General features: G+C 51.4%; 1 protein-coding gene across 1 annotated transcript in view; it reads right to left on the minus strand.

The window, feature by feature from the left end:
- Nucleotides 1–20,019, minus strand: part of LOC140424682 (uncharacterized) — a 184,037-nt gene that overhangs the window by 118,957 nt on the left and 45,061 nt on the right. Inside the window, exons 8-9 of the mRNA XM_072507950.1 lie at nt 15,832–15,967; nt 6,634–6,859 (exon numbers count right to left, since the gene is read on the minus strand). Of these exons, the coding sequence (XP_072364051.1) occupies nt 6,634–6,859; nt 15,832–15,967 (362 nt within the window). The remainder of the gene's footprint in view (nt 1–6,633; nt 6,860–15,831; nt 15,968–20,019) is intronic.

Genomic DNA, 20,019 nt, shown 5'->3' on the forward strand with positions numbered 1-20,019 from the left:
TTTTTTCTAAAAGGGGAAATGCTTAGAAATCAAAAGCACAAAGGGACTTGGGAGTCCTTGTTCCCGATTCTCTTTTTATTTAAAATATGTTTATTCAAAAATTTTTCAATAAATTTTTACAAAACACTCCAGAAAGGAAAGAAAATATACAAAAGAGAAATTAATAAGGGCATTACGCCAAAGCACAAAGCAACTTAAACCGCTAACCCTTAAACTATCTAACAAACTAAGAACAAAAATGGGGCAATGCCCCTTACAATAATCAAAACCAGAAACCTCCCTCCCCCTCCCCCCTGGGTTGCTGCTGCTATTGACCTCCACCTAACGTTCCGCGGGAAAGTCTGGGAACGGTTGCCACCGCCTGGAGAACCCCTGTACAGACCCTCGCAAGGTAAACTTTATCTTCTCCAACCTGAGAAACCCCGTCATGTCATTGATCCAAGCCTCCACGCTTGGGGGCTTCGCGTCCCTCCACATTAGTAAGATCCTTCTCCGGGTTACCAAAGAGGCAAAGGCCAGAACGCCGGCCTCTTTCGGCTCCTGCACTCCCGGCTCATCTGATACCCCAAATATTCCTATCCCCCAGCTCGGTTTTATCCAAGTACCTAAGACTCTGGACACAACCCTTGCGAAGCCCTTCCACAATCCCTCAAGCGCCGGACACGCCCAGAACATATGGGCGTGATTTGCTGGGCTCCCCGAAAATCTCACACATCTGTCCTCTACCCCAAAGAACTTGCACATCCTCACCCCAGTCATAGGCGCCGTGTACCACTTTGAACTGGATCAGGCCGAGTCTGGCGCAAGACGAGGAGGAGTTAACCATGCCCAGGGCATCTGGCCACAGGCCCTCATCCAGCTCCTCACCCAGCTCCTTTGTTCACGATTATCTAAAGGTTAACGTGCAGGTTCAGTTGGCAGTTAGGAAGGCAAATGCAATGTTAGAATTCATGTCGAGAGGGCTAGAATACAAGACCAGGGATGTACTTCTGAGGCTGTATAAGGTTCTGGTCAGACCCCATTTGGAGTATTGTGAGCAGTTTTGGGCCCCGTATCTAAGGAAGGATGTGCTGGCCTTGGAAAGGGTCCAGAGGAGGTTCACACAAATGATCCCTGGAGGAACAGTTGAGGACTCTGGGTCTGTACTTGTTGGAGTTTAGAAGGATGAGGGGGGGATCGTCTTGAAACTTAAAGGATACGGTGAGGCCTGTATCGAGTGGACATGGAGAGGATGTTTCCACATGTAGGAAAAACTAGAAGCAGAGGACACAGTCTCAGACTAAAGGGGCGATCCTTTAAAACAGAGATGACGACAAATTTCTTTGGTCAGAGGGTGGTGAATCTGTGGAACTCTTTAGCACAGAAGGTTGTGGATGAGTGTCTTTAAGACAGAGATAGATAGGTTCTTGATTAATAAGGGGATCAGGGGTTATGGGGAGAAGACAGGAGAATGGGGATGAGAAAATCAGCCATGATTTAGGGCAGCATGTTAGCATTGTGGAGAGCACAATTGCTTCACAGCTCCAGGGTCCCAGGTTCGATTCCGGCTTGGGTCACTGTCTGTGCGGAGTCTGCACATCCTCCCCATGTGTGCGTGGGTTTCCTCCGGGTGCTCCGGTTTCCTCCCACAGTCCAAAGATGTGCAGGTTAGGTGGATTGGCCATGATAAATTGCCCTTAGTGTCCAAGATTTTCCTTAGTGTTGGGTGGGGTTACTGAGTTATGGGGATAGGGTGGAGGTGTTGACCTTGGGTAGGGTGCTCTTTCCAAGAGCTGGTGCAGACTCGATGGGCCGAATGGCCTCCTTCTGCACTGTAAATTCTATGTAAAAATGATTGAATGGCGGAGCAAACTCGATGGGCCGAGTGGCCTAATTCTGCTCCTATGTCTTTTGGTCTTATGGTCTTTTGAAATGTGGTAAGCCAGTAGCTGCAGTTGGACACACGTCCTGCAGACGTGGCCACCCCGAGAGAACTGAAGCTTCCATGATTTGCCACATATTCCGGGGGAGCACACAGGGGGGTGCAAGCTCTCCTGCTATGTCTATCCTTAAGGCCCTTATTTATTCCCTTTCAACAAAAAGTTAAGCGATACAAGAATGCTATTTACTTACCTCCCTTAAACTAACTTTACTTCCCTTACCCTACTTTACTTACTTATATTACTTTATTTTACTGCCCCTGACTTATACTTATTTGCGCTGTTTCTCAGTTATCCCCCTCCTCCCAAAAAAAAACACTTTTTGTACTCACGACGGTTTCACTGTGACGCACACTGCAAAGTCAATGAGAAAAGGAATTCCACTGGTGTTTATGAAACTCCGCTGTGCTCCACTCCTGCCCGGACTGAGACTGAGCTCCGTACTCAGTCTCATTGGTTTCACCTAACTCCAACTCCAACAGCATTCGCACTCAGCCAAGCAGGAACGGAGTAACGTCTCCTTTTGAAGGCCTCAAATTACAATGCTTTGGAGATTGGATTAAACCAGTTGCACCATTAACCAGCTACAGTAGCTGATTCCTGTTTCAGGAATGCAACCAAACTACAATAATCAAAAGAGCAGCTTTTAATTTTGAGATTAAAGAACTAACGTAGCTGGACATTAGCCATGAAATTAAATTTAATTGGTTGGGTGACCTCATGTCATTCTTACATTCGGAGAAGGTCAAGTACACCATTAGGAGGTCAGTAGAATGGTTCTACCCGAGATGGCAGCCATTCATTTCCTTTTTCAAAGAGCTAGTTACCGTCAGTTGTTAAGGGGTTTAGTTTAGTGTTGTGGGGATAAGTTAATTTGTGCTTTTGATTGCCGCGTTCTTTGATATTGTAACCTGGGTTAATTGTTTTATATTATTTTGTTTATAATGAAAACATTTTCAACACTCATATTTAAAAAAAAAAAGCTCCTTAGACATCTCAGTTAACGGAGTTTCAAATCTCTGACTTTTCATTAGAATGTTGACAAACCTCAAGTGTTAATTTTGTTTTTCTCTCTTCACAGATGCCTGAGTTGAGAATTTCCAGCATTTGGGGTTTTTCTTTTTAAAAAGATTTCCAGCTTCCATTTTTTTTCCAAATAAAAGAGATTAGAATCTTTCATCTAATAGAGTCATAGATGTTTACAGCATGGAAACAGGCCCTTCGGCCCAGCTTGTCCATGCTGCCCAGTTCACTGAGCTAGTCCCACTTGCTCGCATTTGGCCTGTAACCCTCTATACCCACCCTGCCCATGTAACTCTCTAACCGTTTTTTAAAGGAGAAAATTGTACCCGCCTCTGCCACTGCCTCTGGCAGCTCGTTCAAGATGCTCACCAACCTGTGTGTGAAAACATTTCCCCTCTGGTCTCTTTTGTGTCTCTCCCCTCTCATCTTAAACGTATGCCCTCTAGTTCTAGACTCCTCTACTTTGGGAAAAGTCGACTAGCTGCCTTATCTATGCTCCTCATCATTTTATAGACCTCAATAAGCCTTCGACGCTCCAGGGAAAGAAGTCCCAGCCTTTCCAGCCTCTCAAAGAACAAAGAAAGGTTCGGCCCTCCAAGCCCGTGCCGACCATGCTGCCCGACTAAACTACAATCTTCTACACTTCCTGGGTCCGAATCCCTCTATTCCCATCCTATTCATGTATTTGTCAAGATGCCCCTTAAATGCCACTATCGTCCCTGCTTTCACCACCTCCTCCGGTAGAGAGTTCCAGGCACCCATAACCCTCTGTGTAAAAAAACTTGCCTCGTACATCTACTCTAAATCTTGCCCCTCGCACCTTAAACCTATGTCATCTAGTAATTGACCCCTCTACCCTGGGGAAAAGCCTCTGACTATCCACTCTGTCTATGCCCCTCATAATTTTGTAGACCTCTATCAGGTCGGCCCTCAACCTCAGTTGTTCCAGTGAGAACAAACCGAGTTTATTCAACCGCTCCTCATAGCTAATGCCCTCCATACCAGGCAACATTCTGGTAAATCTCTTGTGCACCCTCTCCAAAGCCTCCACATCCTTCTGGTAGTGTGGCGACCAGAATGGAACACTATACTCCAAGTGTGGTCTAACTAAGGTTCTATACAGCTGCAACATGACTTGCCAATTTTTATACTCAATGCCCCAGCCAATGAAGGCAAGCATGCCGTATGCCTTCTTGACTACCTTCTCCACCTGTGTTGTCCCTTTCAGTGACCTGTGGACCTGTACACCTAGATCTCTCTGACTTTCAATACTCTTGAGGGTTCTACCATTCACTGTATATTCCCTACCTGCATTAGACCTTCCAAAATGCATTACCTCACATTTGTCCGGAATAAACTCCATCTGCCATCTCTCCGCCCAAGTCTCCAAACAATCTAATTCCTGCTGTATCCTCTGACAGTCCTCGTCGCTATCTGCAATTCCACCAACCTTTGTGTCGTCTGCAAACTTACTAATCAGACCAGTGACATTTTCCTCCAAATCATTTACATATACTACAAACAGCAAAGGTCCCAGCACTGATCCCTGCAGAACACCACTAGTCACAGCCCTCCAATTAGAAAAGTATCCTTCCATTGCTACTCTCTGCCTTCTATGACCTAGCCAGTTCTGTATCCATCTTGCCAGCTCACCCCTGATCCCGTGTGACTTCACCTTTTGTACTAGTCTGCCATGAGGGACCTTGTCAAAGGCCTTACTGAAGTCCATATAAGACAACATCCACTGCCCTACCTGCATCAATCATCTTTGTGACCTCTTTGAAAAACTCTATCAAGTTAGAGAGACACGACCTCCCCTTCACAAAACCATGCTGCCTCTCACTAATACGTCCATTTGCTTCCAAATGGGAGTAGATCCTGTCTCGAAGAATTCTCTCCAGTAATTTCCCTACCACTGACGTAAGGCTCACCGGCCTGTAGTTCCCTGGATTATCCTTGCTACCCTTCTGAAACAGAGGAACAACATTGGCTATTCTCCAGTCCTCCAGGACATCACCTGAAGACAGTGAGGATCCAAAGATTTCTGTCAAGGCCTCAACAATTTCCTCTCTAGCCTCCTTCAGTATTCTGGGGTAGATCCCATCAGGCCCTGGGGACTTATCTACCTTAATATTTTTCAAGACGCCCAACACCACATCTTTTTGGATCTCAATGTGACCCAGGCTATCTACACCCTTCTCCAGACTCAACATCTACCAATTCCTTCTCTTTGGTGAACACTGATGCAAAGTATTCATTTAGTACCTCGCCCATTTCCTCTGGCTCCACACATAGATTCCCTTGCCTATCCTTCAGTGGACCAACCCTTTCCCTGGCTACCCTCTTGCTTTTTATGTACGTGTAACAAGCCTTGGGATTTTCCTTAACCCTATTTGCCAATGACTTTTCGTGACCCCTTCTAGCCCTCCTGACTCCTTGCTTTTGTTCCTTCCTACTTTCCTTATATTCCACACAGGCTTCATCTGTTCCCAGCCTTTTAGCCCTGACAAATGCCTCCTTTTTCTTTCTGACGAGGCCTACAATATCTCTCGTTATCCAAGGCTCCCGAAAATTGCCGTATTTATCCTTCTTCCTCACAGGAACATGCCGGTCCTGAATTCCTTTCAACTGACACTTGAAAGCCTCCCACATGTCAGATGTTGATTTACCCTCAAACATCCGCCCCCAATCTAGGTTCTTCAGTTCCCGCCTAATATTGTTATCATTAGCCTTCCCCCAATTTAGCACATTCACCCTAGAACCACTCTTATCCTTGTCCACCAGCACTTTAAAACTTACTGAATTGTGGTCACTGTTCCCGAAATGCTCCCCTACTGAAACTTCTACCACCTGGCCGGGCTCATTCCCCAATACCAAGTCCAGTACCGCCCCATCCCTAGTCGGACTGTCTACATATTGTTTTAAGAAGCCCTCCTGGGTGCTCCTTACAAACTCTGCCCCGTCTAAGCCCCTGGCACTAAGTGAGTCCCAGTCAATATTGGGGAAGTTGAAGTCTCCCATCACCACAACCCTGTTGTTTTTACTCTTTTCCAAAATCTGTCTACCTATCTGCTCCTCTATCTCCCGCTGGCTGTTGGGAGGCCTGTAGTAAACCCCCAACATTGTGACTGCACCCTTCTTATTCCTGATCTCTACCCATATAGCCTCACTGCTCTCTGAGGTGTCCTCCCGTAGTACAGCAATGATATCCTCCCTAACCAGTAGCGCAACTCCGTCACCCCTTTTACATCCCCCTCTATCCCGCCGGAAACATCTCAATCCTGGAACGTTTAGCTGCCAATCCTGCCCTTCCCTCAACCAGGTCTCTGTAATGGCAACGACATCATAGTTCCAAGTACTAATCCAAGCTCTACGTTCATCTGCCTTACCCGTAATACTTCTTGCATTAAAACATATGCACTTCAGGCCACCAGACCCGCTGTGTTCAGCAACTTCACCCTGTCTGCTCTGCCTCAGAGCCATACTGGCCCTATTCCCTTGTTCTCTTCTTATAACTCAGACCATCAGGTCCTGGTAGCATCCCTTAAAATCTCTTCTGCACTCTTTCTAGTTTAACAATATCCTTCCTCTGATAGGGTGACCAGGACTGAACACAGTATTCCATGTTAATATTTAGGGAGGTGACTGCTATCGCTCACGAGCAGGGTGGCGAGAAACGAGTTTAACTCACCTCCTCAGAGAAGAATTCCACCTCAGCACAGTAACTGTCATTGTGACTGTTGTGAGAGACCTCGACGGCCACGGCAGTGCAGGCTCTCATGGCAGAGGTGGGCAGGACAGCCTCCTCGTCCAGCAAGGCATTCAGCAGACTGCTCTTCCCTGAGCCTGTGTCTCCAATCACTGCTATGTGGGTCAGAGGTGGGATGGTCTGTTTCTGCAGCTCTTCAATCTGCTCCCTAGAGTCAGAGAAAGAAGATGGAAGAGAGTGGGAATCAGAGACATCAAAGGGTTAATAACAGAAAGGGCTACTATCCTGTGCCTTTCATGAACTTGGGACACTGTAAAACATTCCCATAGCCAATGAAAGGCAATTGCTCCAGGATACTCACTATTGCAATGCAGCAAGCACAGCAGAATCCCCCAAAAAGACAATCTGACACGTGACCTGATAATAATGATAATAATCTTTATTGTCACAAGTTGTCTTACATTAACATTAGAGGGAGAATTCAGAATGTCCAAATTACCTAACGGTACGTCTTTCAGGACTTGTGGGAGGAAGCCGGAGCACCCGGAGGAAACCCACGCTGACATGTGGAGAACGTGCAGACTCCGCACAGGCAGTGACCTAAGCCGGGAATCGAACCCGAGACCCTGGCGCTGTGAAGTCAAAGTGCTAACCACTATGCTACCGTTATAGAATTACAGAATGTCTACAGTGCAGAAGAAGGCTAGTCAGCCCATCGAGTCTGCACCGACCCTCTGAAAGAGTACCCCACTCTACAACCCTAACCCCATAATCACACCTAACCTTTTAGACACTAAGGGGCAATTTAGCACGGCCAATCCACCTAACCTGCACATCTTTAACTGTGGGAGGAAACCAGAGCACCCGGTGGAAACCCACGCAGGCACGGGGAGAAAGTGCAAACTCCACATGGACAGTCACCACAGATTGGAAGTGAACCCGGGTCCCTGGGGCCGTGAGGCAGTGGTGCTAACCACTGTGCCACCGTGCCACTCTGGTATAATCATTCCCAGGCTGTTGCACCAGCTTCCCCACTGAACCTGTAAGGCTCCGTCCTGCTTATTCCCCTATTTCCCCTTTCTTTTATGTCCATTTTATATTGAGTATAAGAATTGGCAAGTCATGTTGCAGCTGTATAGAACCTTAGTTAGGCCACACTTGGAGTATAGTGTTCAATTCTGGTCGCCACACTACCAGAAGGAGGCTTTAGAGAGGGTGCAGAAGAGATTTACCAGGATGTTGCCTGGTATGGAGGGCATTAGCTAAGAGGAGAGGTTGAATAAACTTGGGTTTGTTCTCACTGGAAAAAAGGAGGTTGAGGGGCGACCTGATAGAGGGCTACAAAATTATGAGGGGCATAGGCAGAGTGGATAGTCAGAGACATTTTCTCAGTGTAGAGGGCTCAATTACGAGGGGGCATAGGTTTAAGATGCGAGGGGCAAGGCTTAGAGGAGATGTACGAGTTAAGTTTTTTTACACAGGGACTTCCGGTTGCGGCTATGCGGAGCTAAGTCGCACATTCGGCGGCTCCCGCAAAAACAGACTTTTGGGCTTTTTTCAGGGCCCCGAACGGCACTTTTTCAACGTTTCCCGGTGTGGGAAGGAGTCTATAACAGCTCCCCGTCAGTATATGGCTTCAACTAGGAGCGGGGCGACAAAAAAGGTGGTGGTGGACCCGAAGAAGGTGCGAGGGAAGAAGGATAAAATGGCGGCGGGCGGAGACCAGGCAGCGTGGATGCAGTGGGCGGAGGAGCAACAGGAGGGTATCCAGCGCTGCTTCAGAGAGATTAAAACGGACCTGCTAGAGCCGATGAAGGCTTCTATTGATAAGCTGCTGGAGACACAGACGGCCCAGGGGGTGGCGATCCGCGAGGCTCGACAAAAGATCTCTGACAATGAGGACGAGATCTTAGGCCTGGCGTTAAAGGTGGAGGCGCACGAGGCGCTCCACAAGAAATGGCAGGAGCGGTTCGAGGAGATGGAGAATCGGTCGAGGTGGAAGAATCTGCGGATTCTGGGCATCCCGGAGGGGCGGGAGGGGCCAGACGTGGGGGCCTATGTGGTCACCATGTTGAACTCGCTGATGGGAGCGGGGTCCTTCCAGGGGCCCCTGGAGCTGGAAGAGGCCCATAGAGTGCTGCCGAGGAGCCCCAAGGCTAACAAACCTCCGCGGGTGGTGCTGGTGAGGTTCCATCGGTTCGTCGATCGGGAGTGTGTGCTCAGGTGGGCCAAAAAGGAGAGGAGCAGCAGGTGGGAGAATGCGGAGATTCCCGCATGCCCAGGTACAATCGAGCAAAGGCGGTGCTGCACAGGAAGGGGGTGGAGTTTGGCATGTTGCAGCCGGCGCGACTGTGGGTTACCTACAAGGACCGGCAACATTATTTTGGTTCTCCGGAGGAGGCATGGGCCTTTGTTCAGGCCGAGAAGCTGGACACAGACTGAGGGTCGGGATGGGCGATTGGGGACTGCGGTTGATATGTTATGTTTATTTTTGTTTTGAGGGGGGGGCTTTGTATTGCTCCGGGTTTCTTTTTCTCTGTGTTTTTCTCTTTCGGGTCGGTGAGGATGGCTGGGGCGGGTTGGGCACTGTATTGGTTGGTCGGGGGGGGCTCTTGGAGGGGGGTAGGTAAACGGAACAGGGGGGGTGGACGGCGGTGAGACGGGGCCCCGCGAGGGAGGGGGAGGCCCGAGTCAGAGGTGGCGGGGCCGGGTAGGTGGAAAGCGCGGGCTTTTTCCCGCACTGAAGACTGGAGGGGGCGGGGAAGCGAGGGTTGTTTCCCGTGCTTAGAACGGAAGGGGGAGGGGAGAGCCTAGATGGGGACGGGAGTAGGGTGTGCCACACAATGGGGGGGGGGAGAGAGAAATTGAGTTGCTGCTACTGTGGCCAAGGAGGAGCTGGAGCGAGTGGGGGGGGGGGGGTTGAGACGGGGGTAAGCCGCTGTGGGGAACGGGCCGGGTGTGGGGTGCGGGCGCGTGACTGGCCGAGGAGGGGTCATGGCTAGTCAGCGGGGGAGGGGGGCAGGTAGCCCCCTGATCCGGCTGATAACCTGGAATGTAAGGGGACTGAATGTGCCGGTTAAGCGGGCCCGCGTGTTCGCGCACCTGAAGGGGCTCAAGACGGACGTGGTTATGCTTCAGGAGACACACCTGAAGGTGGCAGACCAGGTAAGATTGAGGAAAGGGTGGGTAGGTCAGGTGTTTCACTCAGGGCTGGATGCCAAAAATCGAGGGGTGGCGATCTTGGTGGGAAAGGTGGTGTCATTCGAGGCGTCGTGCATTGTGGCAGATAATGGCGGTAAGTACATAATGGAAAGTGGCAAGTTGCAGGGAGAGAGGGTGGTGCTGATCAATGTGTATGCCCCGAACTGGGACGATGCGGGTTTTATGAGGCGCATGTTGGGTCGGATCCCAGACTTGGAAGTGAGGGGCCTGATAATGGGGGGAGACTTTAACACGGTGCTGGATCCGGCACTGGATCGCTCCAGGTCTAGGACTGGTCGGAAGCCGCCGGCGGCTAGAGTGCTGAGGGGGTTTATGGACCAAATGGGAGGGGTGGACCCTTGGAGATTTGCAAGGCGGGGGGCTAGGGAATTCTCATTCTTCTCACATGTCCATAAGGCTTATTCCCGAATCGACTTTTTCATTTTGAGTAGGGCGCTGATAGCGAGAGTAGAGGATACTGAGCATTCGGCAATAGCCATTTCGGACAATGCCCCGCATTGGGTGGACTTGGAGATGAGGGAGGAGAGGGACCAGCGCCCGCTGTGGCGCTTGGAGCTGGGGCTGTTGGCAGACGAGGAGGTGAGCGAGCGAGTCCAAGGAAGTATAGAGAGGTACTTGGAGACCAACGACAACGGGGAGGTCCGAGTGGGGATATGGGAGGCACTGAAGGCGGTGGTGAGGGGAGAGCTGATCTCCATTAGGGCCCACAAGGAGCAGAGGGAGCGTGGGGAGAGGGAGAGGCTGGTGGGGGAGATGGTGAGGGTAGACAGGAGGTATGCGGAGGAGCCCGAGGAAGGATTGTTGAGGAAGAGGCGCAGCCTCCAGGCCGAATTCGACCTGGTGACCACCAGGAAGGCGGAGGTGCAGTGGAGGAAGGCCCAGGGGGTGATTTACGAGTATGGGGAAAAGGCAAGCCGGATGCTGGCGCATCAGCTTCGGAAGCGGGACGCAGCTAGGGAGGTCGCGGGAGTTAAGGACAGGGGAGGGAGTGTGGTGCGGAGTGGGGTTGGCATCAATGGGGTCTTCAGGGACTTTTACGAGGAATTGTACCGATCCGAGCCCCCACGGGAGGAGGGAGAGTTGGGCCGCTTCCTGGACCAATTGAGGTTTCCAAAGGTGGAAGAGGGACTGGTGGCGGGATTGGGGGCCCCAATTGGGCTGGAGGAGCTGATCAAAGGGATAGGAAGCATGCAGGCGGGGAAGGCACCGGAGCCGGACGGTTTCCCGGTTGAATTCTATAAAAAATACATGAACCTGTTGGGCCCGCTGTTAGTCAGGACCTTTAATGAGGCAAGGGAGGGGGGGGGCTTTACCCCTGACGATGTCCCGGGCACTGATCTCCTTGATCCTGAAGCGGGACAAGGATCCCCTGCAATGTGGGTCTTACAGACCTATTTCCTTGCTAAATGTAGATGCCAAGGTGGTGGCGAAGGTCTCAGCCACGAGGATTGAGGATTGTGTGCCGCAGATCATCCATGAAGACCAGAAGGGGTTTGTGAAAGGGAGACAGTTGAATGCGAATGTGCGGAGGATTTTGAACGTTATCATGATGCCGCGAGGGAGGGGGACGCGGAGATAGTGGTGGTGATGGACGCTGAGAAAACCTTCGGTAGGATAGAGTGGGGGTACCTGTGGAAGGTGCTGAAGAGGTTCGGGTTTGGGGAGGGGTTTGTCAGGTGGGTTAGGCTGTTGTATGAGGTCCCGATGGCGAGTGTGGCCACAAACAGGAGGAGACCCGAGTACTTTCGGTTGCACCGAGGGACGAGACAGGGGTGTCCCTTGTCCGTCCTGCTCTTCGCACTGGCGATTGAACCCCTGGCTATGGCACTGAGGGAGTCAAGGAACTGGAGGGGGTTGGTGCGGGTGGGGAGGAGCATAGGGTGTCACTTTATGCGGATGACCTGCTGCTGTATGTGGCGGACCCGGTGGGAGGAATGCCGGAGGTAATGAGGATTCTTAGGGAATTCAGGGACTTTTCGGGGTACAAGCTCAACACGGGGAAGAACAAGCTGTTTGTAGTTCATCCAGGGGACCAGGAGAGGGGGTTTGGCGAGCTTCCACTAAAAAAGGCGGAGAGTATTCAGGTATTTGGGGGTCCAAGTGGCCAGGAGCTGGGGGGCCCTGCATAGGCTTAATTTTACAAGGCTGGTGGAGCAAATGGAGGAGGAGTTCAATAAGTGGGACGCGTTGACGCTGTCCTTGGCGGGTAGGGTGCAGTCAATCAAAATGACGGTGCTCCCAAGGTTTTTGTTCCTGTTCCAGTGCCTCTCCGTGTTTATCCCGAAGGCTTTTTTCAGGTGGGTTAACAGGAGTATAATGGGGTTTGTGCGGGCGCAAGGGACTCAGAGGGTGAGAAGGGTGTTCCTGGAGCGGAGTAGAGATGGGGGGGGACTGGCGCTGCCCAACCTCTGTGGGTACTACTGGGCCGCCAATGCGACGATGGTGCGCAAGTGGGTGATGGAGGGGGAGGGGGCTGCATGGAAGAGGCTGGAGACGGCGTCTCCTGTGGGTACGAGTCTCGCTCCCTCCAAGGAGGTATACCACGAGCTCGGTGGTGGTGGCTGCCCTCAAAATCTGGGGGCAGTGGAGGCAGCACAGGAGGGAAGTTGGGGTCTCGGCGTGGACCCCATTGCAGGGGAACCACCGGTTCGCCCCAGGAAGAACAGGTGGAGGGTTTTTGGGGTGGCACAGGGCAGGAATACGAAAGTTGGGGGACCTGTTTGTGGACGGGAAGTTCGCGAGCCTGGGTGAGCTGGAGGAGAAGTACGGGTTTCCCCCGGGGAACACCTTCAGGTACTTACAGGTAAGGGCGTTTGCCAGACGGCAGGTGGTGGAATTCCCGCGGCTACTGCCACACACAGTACAGGACAGGGTGCTCTCAGGGGGGTGGGTGGGAGTGGGGAAGATCTCGGAAACTTGCCAGGTGATGCAGGAGGAGGAGGCCTCGGTGGTGGAGGTAAAAGGTAAGTGGGAGGAGGAGTTGGGAGAGGAAATTGAGGAAGGGACGTGGGCAGATGCCCTGAGGAGGGTGAACTCTTCCTGATCGTGCACGAGGCTCAGCCTCATACAGTTTAAGGTGCTGCACAGGGCACACATGACCGGGACAAGGATGAGCCGGTTTTTTGGGGGTGAGGACAGGTGTGTTAGGTGCTCAGGGAGCCCAGCAAATCACACCTATATGTTCTGGGCATGGCCAGCGCTGGAGGAATTTTGGAAGGGCGTAGCGAGGACGGTGTCGAGGGTGGTAGGATCCAGGGTCAAACCGGGCTGGGGGCTCGCAATATTTGGGGTGGCAGAGGAGCCGGGAGTGCAGGAGGCGAAAGAGGCCGGTATTCTGGCCTTTGCGTCCCTGGTAGCCCGGCGAAGGATTCTTCTTCAGTGGAAGGATGCGAGGCCCCCAAGTGTGGAATCCTGGATCAGCGATATGGCGGGATTCATTAAATTGGAGTGTGTGAAATTTGCCTTGAGAGGGTCGGTACAAGGGTTCTTTAGGCGGTGGCAACCGTTCTTAGACTTTCTGGCAGAATGATAGACATTGGTCAATGGCAGCAGCAACTCGGGGGTGGGGGGGGGGGGGGGGGGGGGGGGGGTTTACTTTATTTTTGTTTTTGTTATTTACACTGAAGGGTCTGAGGGGGTGTATATACCAGTTGTGTTAAGTCGGGGTGTTAATGTTAATTTATTATTTATGTACGGGGGAGGGGAGTACGGAGGGTTGCTTTTCTAGACTGTGTTTTGTACTTAACCCTGTTGGGTTCTTTTTTCATTTTGTTATTGATATTTTATGAAAACCTTTGATAAAAACTATTTAAAAAAAAAAAAAAGAGTGGGTGCCTGGAACTCGCTGCCGGAGGTGGTGGTGGTGGAAGCAGGGACGATAGTGATGTTTAAGGGGCATCTTGACAAATACATGAATAGGATGGGAATAGAGGGATATGGACACCGGAAGTATAGGAGATTTTAGTTTAGACGGGCAGCATTGTCGGCGCAGGCTTGGAGGGCCGAAGGGCCTGTTCCTGTGTTCTTTGTTCAATATCAGTGGGGTCAACGGCCCCGCAAATTCCTGATAGAACTCGATGGGGAATTAATCCGGGCCGGAGCTTGATCCGACTACAGTAAATCAATACACTTCAAAATCTCTTCGGGGCACAACAGGGATTCGAACTCCTCCCTTCTCTCCCTCTTCACCACCGGGAGAACCCTTCCAAAAACTGGAACATGGGTGAATCTGCCTCCGGGGACTCCGATCTATACAGACTTCGATAAAAGTCTTCAAACGCAGCATTAACCTTCGATGGGACGGAAACCAACCTGCCACCCAAGTCCCTTACCTGCACAAATTCCCGGAAGGCAGTCTGCTGCCTCAGCTGGTGCACTAAAAGACGAATGGCTGTCTCGCCATGTTCACAGAATGTCCCCCTCGGGCGTCACAGCAGGCTCACCCCGCCTTACACGTTGAGAGTAGCTCAAATTGCATCTGCAACTTTTTCGTACTCACCAGCAACTCCAGAGTAGGGGCAAGTGAGTACTGGTGGTCCACCTCTAGGATGGATCCACCAGTCGCTGCCGCTCCACCCTCTCGGTCCTTACCTTGTGTGACTTGTGGGAAATTACCTCCTCCCTTAATGACTGCCTTAAGGGCATCCCACAACATAGGAGGTGAGACAGACTCACTCTTGTTAGACATTATGTACTCCCCAATGGCAGAGGATATGCGCTCACAAAATCCTTTGTCTGCCAACAATGCCGTGCCCAATCTTCACAGCGGGCATTGAAGGGGACCCGGCTCTGATGCCACATCCACAAAATGTGGGGCATGATCTGCGATAACAATTGCTGAAAACCTCGCCCTCTTCAGCCCAGGAAGGAGAGACTTTCCCACCACATAAAAGTCAATCTGAGAGTGAACATGGGAGAAAAAAGAAAAGTCCTCATCCCCCCTCACCCGATGGAATCAGAGACTTAGGCCTAGATCGGTCCAATTGAGAGTCTAAAACACAGTTGAAGTTCCCTCCAACCCCCCCAAAATTAGTTGGTATGAATCTAAGTCAGGAACAGAAGATAGTAACCTTCCCAACCCACATCCACTACCATCGAGAAGGACAAGAGCAGCAGATACCCGGGAACCCCACCACCTGGAGGGTCCCCTCGAAGTCACGCACCAGCCTAACTTGGAAATATATCGCTGTTCCTTCACTGTTGCTGGGGAAAAGTCCTGGAATTCCCTCCCTAACAGCACAGTGGGTGTGCCTACACCACATGGACTGCAGCAGTTCAAGAAGGCAACTCACCACCACCCTCTGAAGGAGCAACTAGGAATGGGCAATAAATACTGGTGTAACCAGCAACGCTCATATCCCGTAAATGAATTTTGAAAATCATAGTAAAGGCCTCTACCTGCCCCCCCAAACCCTCTACCTGCCCCCCCAACCCTCTATCTGCCCCCAAAACCCTCTACCTGCCCCCCCAACCCCCTACCTGCCCCCCCAACCCTCTACCTGCCCCCCCAACCCTCTACCTGCCCCCCCAACCCTCTACCTGCCCCCCCAACCCTCTACCTGCCCCCCCAACCCCCTACCTGCCCCCAACCCCCTACCTGCCCCCCCAACCCTCTACCTGCCCCCCAACCCTCTACCTGCCCCCCCCTCTACCTGCCCCCCATACCTCTACCTGCCCCCAACACCCTACCTGCCCCCCAACCCCGTCCCTGCTCCCCCAACCCCCTACCTGCCCCCCCAATCCTCTACCTGCCCCCCCAATCCTCTACCTGCCCCCCAATCCTCTACCTGCCCCCCCAACCCCTGACCTGCCCCCCCAACCCCTGACCTGCCCCCCCCCAACCCCTGACCTGCACCCCCCCCAACCCCTGACCTGCCCCCCAGGTGTTGGGCCATCACGAGGTAGTGAAAAGCTTTACATATACGTAACTAACCCATTAAATGATTAACTGATACTCACTTCCACTCCTTCACATGTGCCTGTGCGATCCCCTCTGCTTGCAGTGTCTGTGAGGTACACTGAAGCAACAGTCCACACTCCCTCAGCTGGCCAGTCACATCCTGGTCCGATGTTGCCCACAAACTCTCGGCAGGGCCTCCAGGTGAGGGAAAGTGAGAAGCAGCAGCGACAACAAACAAAATAAAAATATATATTATTCTGTGTCGTCCCAAGCTGAAACGTTAACTCTGCTTCTCCCCCTCCCTCACCCCCCCACAGACCTGCTGAGTATTTCCAGCATGTTTCAGATTCAAAAAAATTTCTATTTCAGATTTCCAGCTTCTGCATTATTTTGCTTTTGTGGAAACAGAGAGTCGTGAATCAGAGTTTGCAAGTGACATTGTATTAAGACGCATAGGAATTTGTATAAGCAGGAGCAGGGAGGTACAAGGGGACAGATGTCAATTGTATGTCTGGATTGTTTAGATACTCAGAGTACCTGGGGATGTAACAGACCAGACAGCAGATGGTTGAGGGGGTGCTTAGCCAGACTGTCTGCCCCTCTTCTGTGGGTACGTTCGTGCCAAGGTTTCCCTGGAGAGGCAACACGCAGTGTCTACTGGCACTCTTGAGGCCACCCGCAACTGGTGGGCACAGCAGGGGCTGGAGTGCATCATCAGCCCGGAAACAACATTTTCATAGAATTTTGATTATCATAGAATTTATCATAGAATTTACAGTGCAGAAGGAGGCCATTTGGCCCGTCGAGCTCTTGGAAAGAGCACCCTACCCAAGGTCAATACCACCAACCTATCCCCATAACCCAGTAACCCCACCCAACACTAAGGGCAATTTTGGACACTAAGGGCAATTTATCATGGCCAATCCACCTAACCTGCACATCTTTGGACTGTGGGAGGAAACCGGAGCACCCGGAGGAAACCCACGCACCCACGGGGAGGATGTGCAGACTCTGCACAGACAGTGACCCAAGCCGGAATCGAACCTGGGACCCTGGAGCTGTGAAGCAATTGTTGTATCCACAATGCTACCGTGCTGCCATTATTTCATTTGATAATTTAATAATAATCTTTATTGTCACAAGTAGGCTTACATTAACACTGCAAAGAAGTTATTGTGAAAAGCCCCTCGTCGCCACATTCCGACACCTGTTCGGGTACGCTGAGGGAGAATTCAGAATGTCCAATTAACCTAACAGCACGTCTTTCAGGACTTGTGGGAGGAAAACGGAGCACCCGGAGGAAACCCACGCAGAAACGGGGAGAACGTGCAGACTCCGCACAGACAGTGACCCAAGCCGCGAATCGAACCTGGGACCTTGGCGCTGTGAAGCAACAGTGCTAACCAATGTGCTACCATGCCGCCCATTATCAAGTTTACTTTTGAAGATTTGTTTCTTGTTCGGCTGCACTTGCTGCCATCGCATGCCCACACAATTCTGGTGTTTTACTCTGTGATGTCATTTTGAACGACAAAATGGGCAGCAGCCAGGAGCAAAGACGGTGCTGTTCAAAGAATCACGGCTGTGTTTTAGATGGCTTGGCAGAACTCCCGTTGGCCTTGGGTTTTTTTTTAGCGCCAAATCCTGGTTTCGGTTTCACCAAGTGGTTTGGATCCCATAAACAAGAGACAGATTGAGGGGCTGGGCAAAGCTGTGGGGGAGGGGATGGGTGGTGTCGTTTAAGAACACAGAACATGCAGTACAGAAGGAGGCCATTCGGCCCATCGAGTCTGCACCGACCCACTTAAGTCCTCACTTCCACCCTATCCCCGTAACCCAATAACCCCTCCTAATCTTTTTGGTCAGTAAGGGCAATTTTTTTTTTTTTAATAAATATTTTATTGAAAATTTTTGGTCAACCAACACAGTACATTGTGCATCCTTTACACAATATTATAACAACACAAATAACAATGACCTATTTTATAAACAAACAAAAAAATGAATACATGTGCATCCTTTACACAATATTATAACAACACAAATAACAATGACCTATTTTATAAACAAACAAAAAAAATGAATAAATAATAAATAACAAAAATGAAAACTAACCCTAATTGGCAACTGCCTTATCACAAGTAACACTCTCCAAAAATATAATTTAACAGTCCAATATATAATTATCTGTAGCAACGACCTATACATATGATACAGTATATATTAACAACCCTTAGAGTCCTTCTGGTTCCTCCTCCCCCCGTCCTCCCCCCCCCCCCCCCCCCCCCCCCCCCGATCCTGGGCTGCTGCTGCTGCCTTCTTTTTTCCATTCCATCTATCTTTCTGCGAGGTATTCGACGAACGGTTGGTCCACATATTTTCTATAGAATTCGACTGGGAATCCATCCGGTCCCGGGGCCTTTCCCGCCTGCATGCTCCTAATTCCTTTCACCACTTCCTCGATCTGTGCTCCCAGTCCCACCCTTTCCTGCTCTTCCACCTTGGGAAATTCCAGCCGATCCAAGAAGCCCATCATTCTCTCCCTCCCATCCGGGGGTTGAGCTTCATATAATTTTTTATAAAATGTCTTGAACACTCCATTCACTCTCTCCGCTCCCTGCTCCATCTCTCCTTCCTCATCCCTCACTCCCCCTATTTCCCTCGCTGCTCCCCTTTTCCTCAATTGGTGTGCCAGCAACCTGCTCGCCTTCTCCCCATATTCGTACTGTACACCCTGTGCCTTCCTCCATTGTGCCTCTGCAGTGCCCGTAGTCAGCAAGTCAAATTCTACATGTAGCCTTTGCCTTTCCCTGTACAGTCCCTCCTCCGGTGCTTCCGCATATTGTCTGTCCACCCTCAAAAGTTCTTGCAGCAACCGCTCCCGTTCCTTACTCTCCTGCTTCCCTTTATGTGCCCTTATTGATATCAGCTCCCCTCTAACCACCGCCTTCAACGCCTCCCAGACCACTCCCACCTGGACCTCCCCATTATCATTGAGTTCCAAGTACTTTTCAATGCACCCCCTCACCCTTAGACACACCCCCTCATCTGCCATTAGTCCCATGTCCATTCTCCAGGGTGGGCGCCCTCCTGTTTCCTCCCCTATCTCCAAGTCTACCCAGTGTGGAGCGTGATCCGAAATGGCTATAGCCGTATACTCCGTTCCCCTCACATTCGGGATCAACGCCCTTCCCAGCACAAAAAAGTCTATTCGTGAGTAGACTTTATGGACATAGGAGAAAAACGAGAACTCCTTACTCCTAGGTCTGCTAAATCTCCACGGGTCTACACCTCCCATCTGCTCCATAAAATCTTTAAGTACCTTGGCTGCTGCCGGCCTCCTTCCAGTCCTGGACTTCGACCTATCCAGCCCTGGTTCCAACACCGTATTAAAATCTCCCCCCATTATCAGCTTGCCCATCTCTAGGTCCGGAATGCGTCCTAGCATCCGCCTCATAAAATTGGCATCATCCCAGTTCGGGGCATATACGTTTACCAAAACCACCGTCTCCCCCTGTAGTTTGCCACTCACCATCACGTATCTGCCCCCGTTATCCGCCACTATAGTCTTTGCCTCGAACATTACCCGCTTCCCCACTAATATAGCCACCCCCCTGTTTTTCGCATCTAGCCCCGAATGGAACACCTGCCCCACCCATCCTTTGCGTAGCCTAACCTGGTCTATCAGTTTCAGGTGCGTTTCCTGTAACATAACCACATCTGCCTTAAGTTTCTTAAGGTGTGCGAGTACCCGTGCCCTCTTTATCGGCCCGTTCAGCCCTCTCACGTTCCACGTGATCAGCCGGGTTGGGGGGCTTCCTACCCCTCCCCCCCCCCCCTTGTCGATTAGCCATCCCCTTTTTCCAGCTCCTCACCCGGTTCCCACGCAGCTGTATCTCCCCAGGCGGTGCCCCCCCGCCCATCCCCTCCCATACCAGCTCCCCCCTCTCCCCAGCAGCAGCAACCCAGTAATTCCCCCCTCCCACCCCCCCCCCCGCTAGATCCCCCGCTAGCGTAATTACTCCCCCCATGTTGCTCCCAGAAGTCAGCAAACTCTGGCCGACCTCGGCTTCCCCGTGACCTCGGCTCGCACCGTGCGACGCCCCCTCCTTCCTGCTTCTCTATTCCCGCCTTGATTATCATAGCGCGGGAACCAAGCCCGCGCTTCTCCCTTGGCCCGCCCCCAATGGCCAACGCCCCATCTCCTCCACCTCCCCTCCTCCCCCCATCACCACCTGTGGAAGAGA

Source organism: Scyliorhinus torazame, chromosome 6 (genome assembly GCF_047496885.1).
Source record: "Scyliorhinus torazame isolate Kashiwa2021f chromosome 6, sScyTor2.1, whole genome shotgun sequence".
Lineage (NCBI taxonomy): Eukaryota > Metazoa > Chordata > Chondrichthyes > Carcharhiniformes > Scyliorhinidae > Scyliorhinus > Scyliorhinus torazame.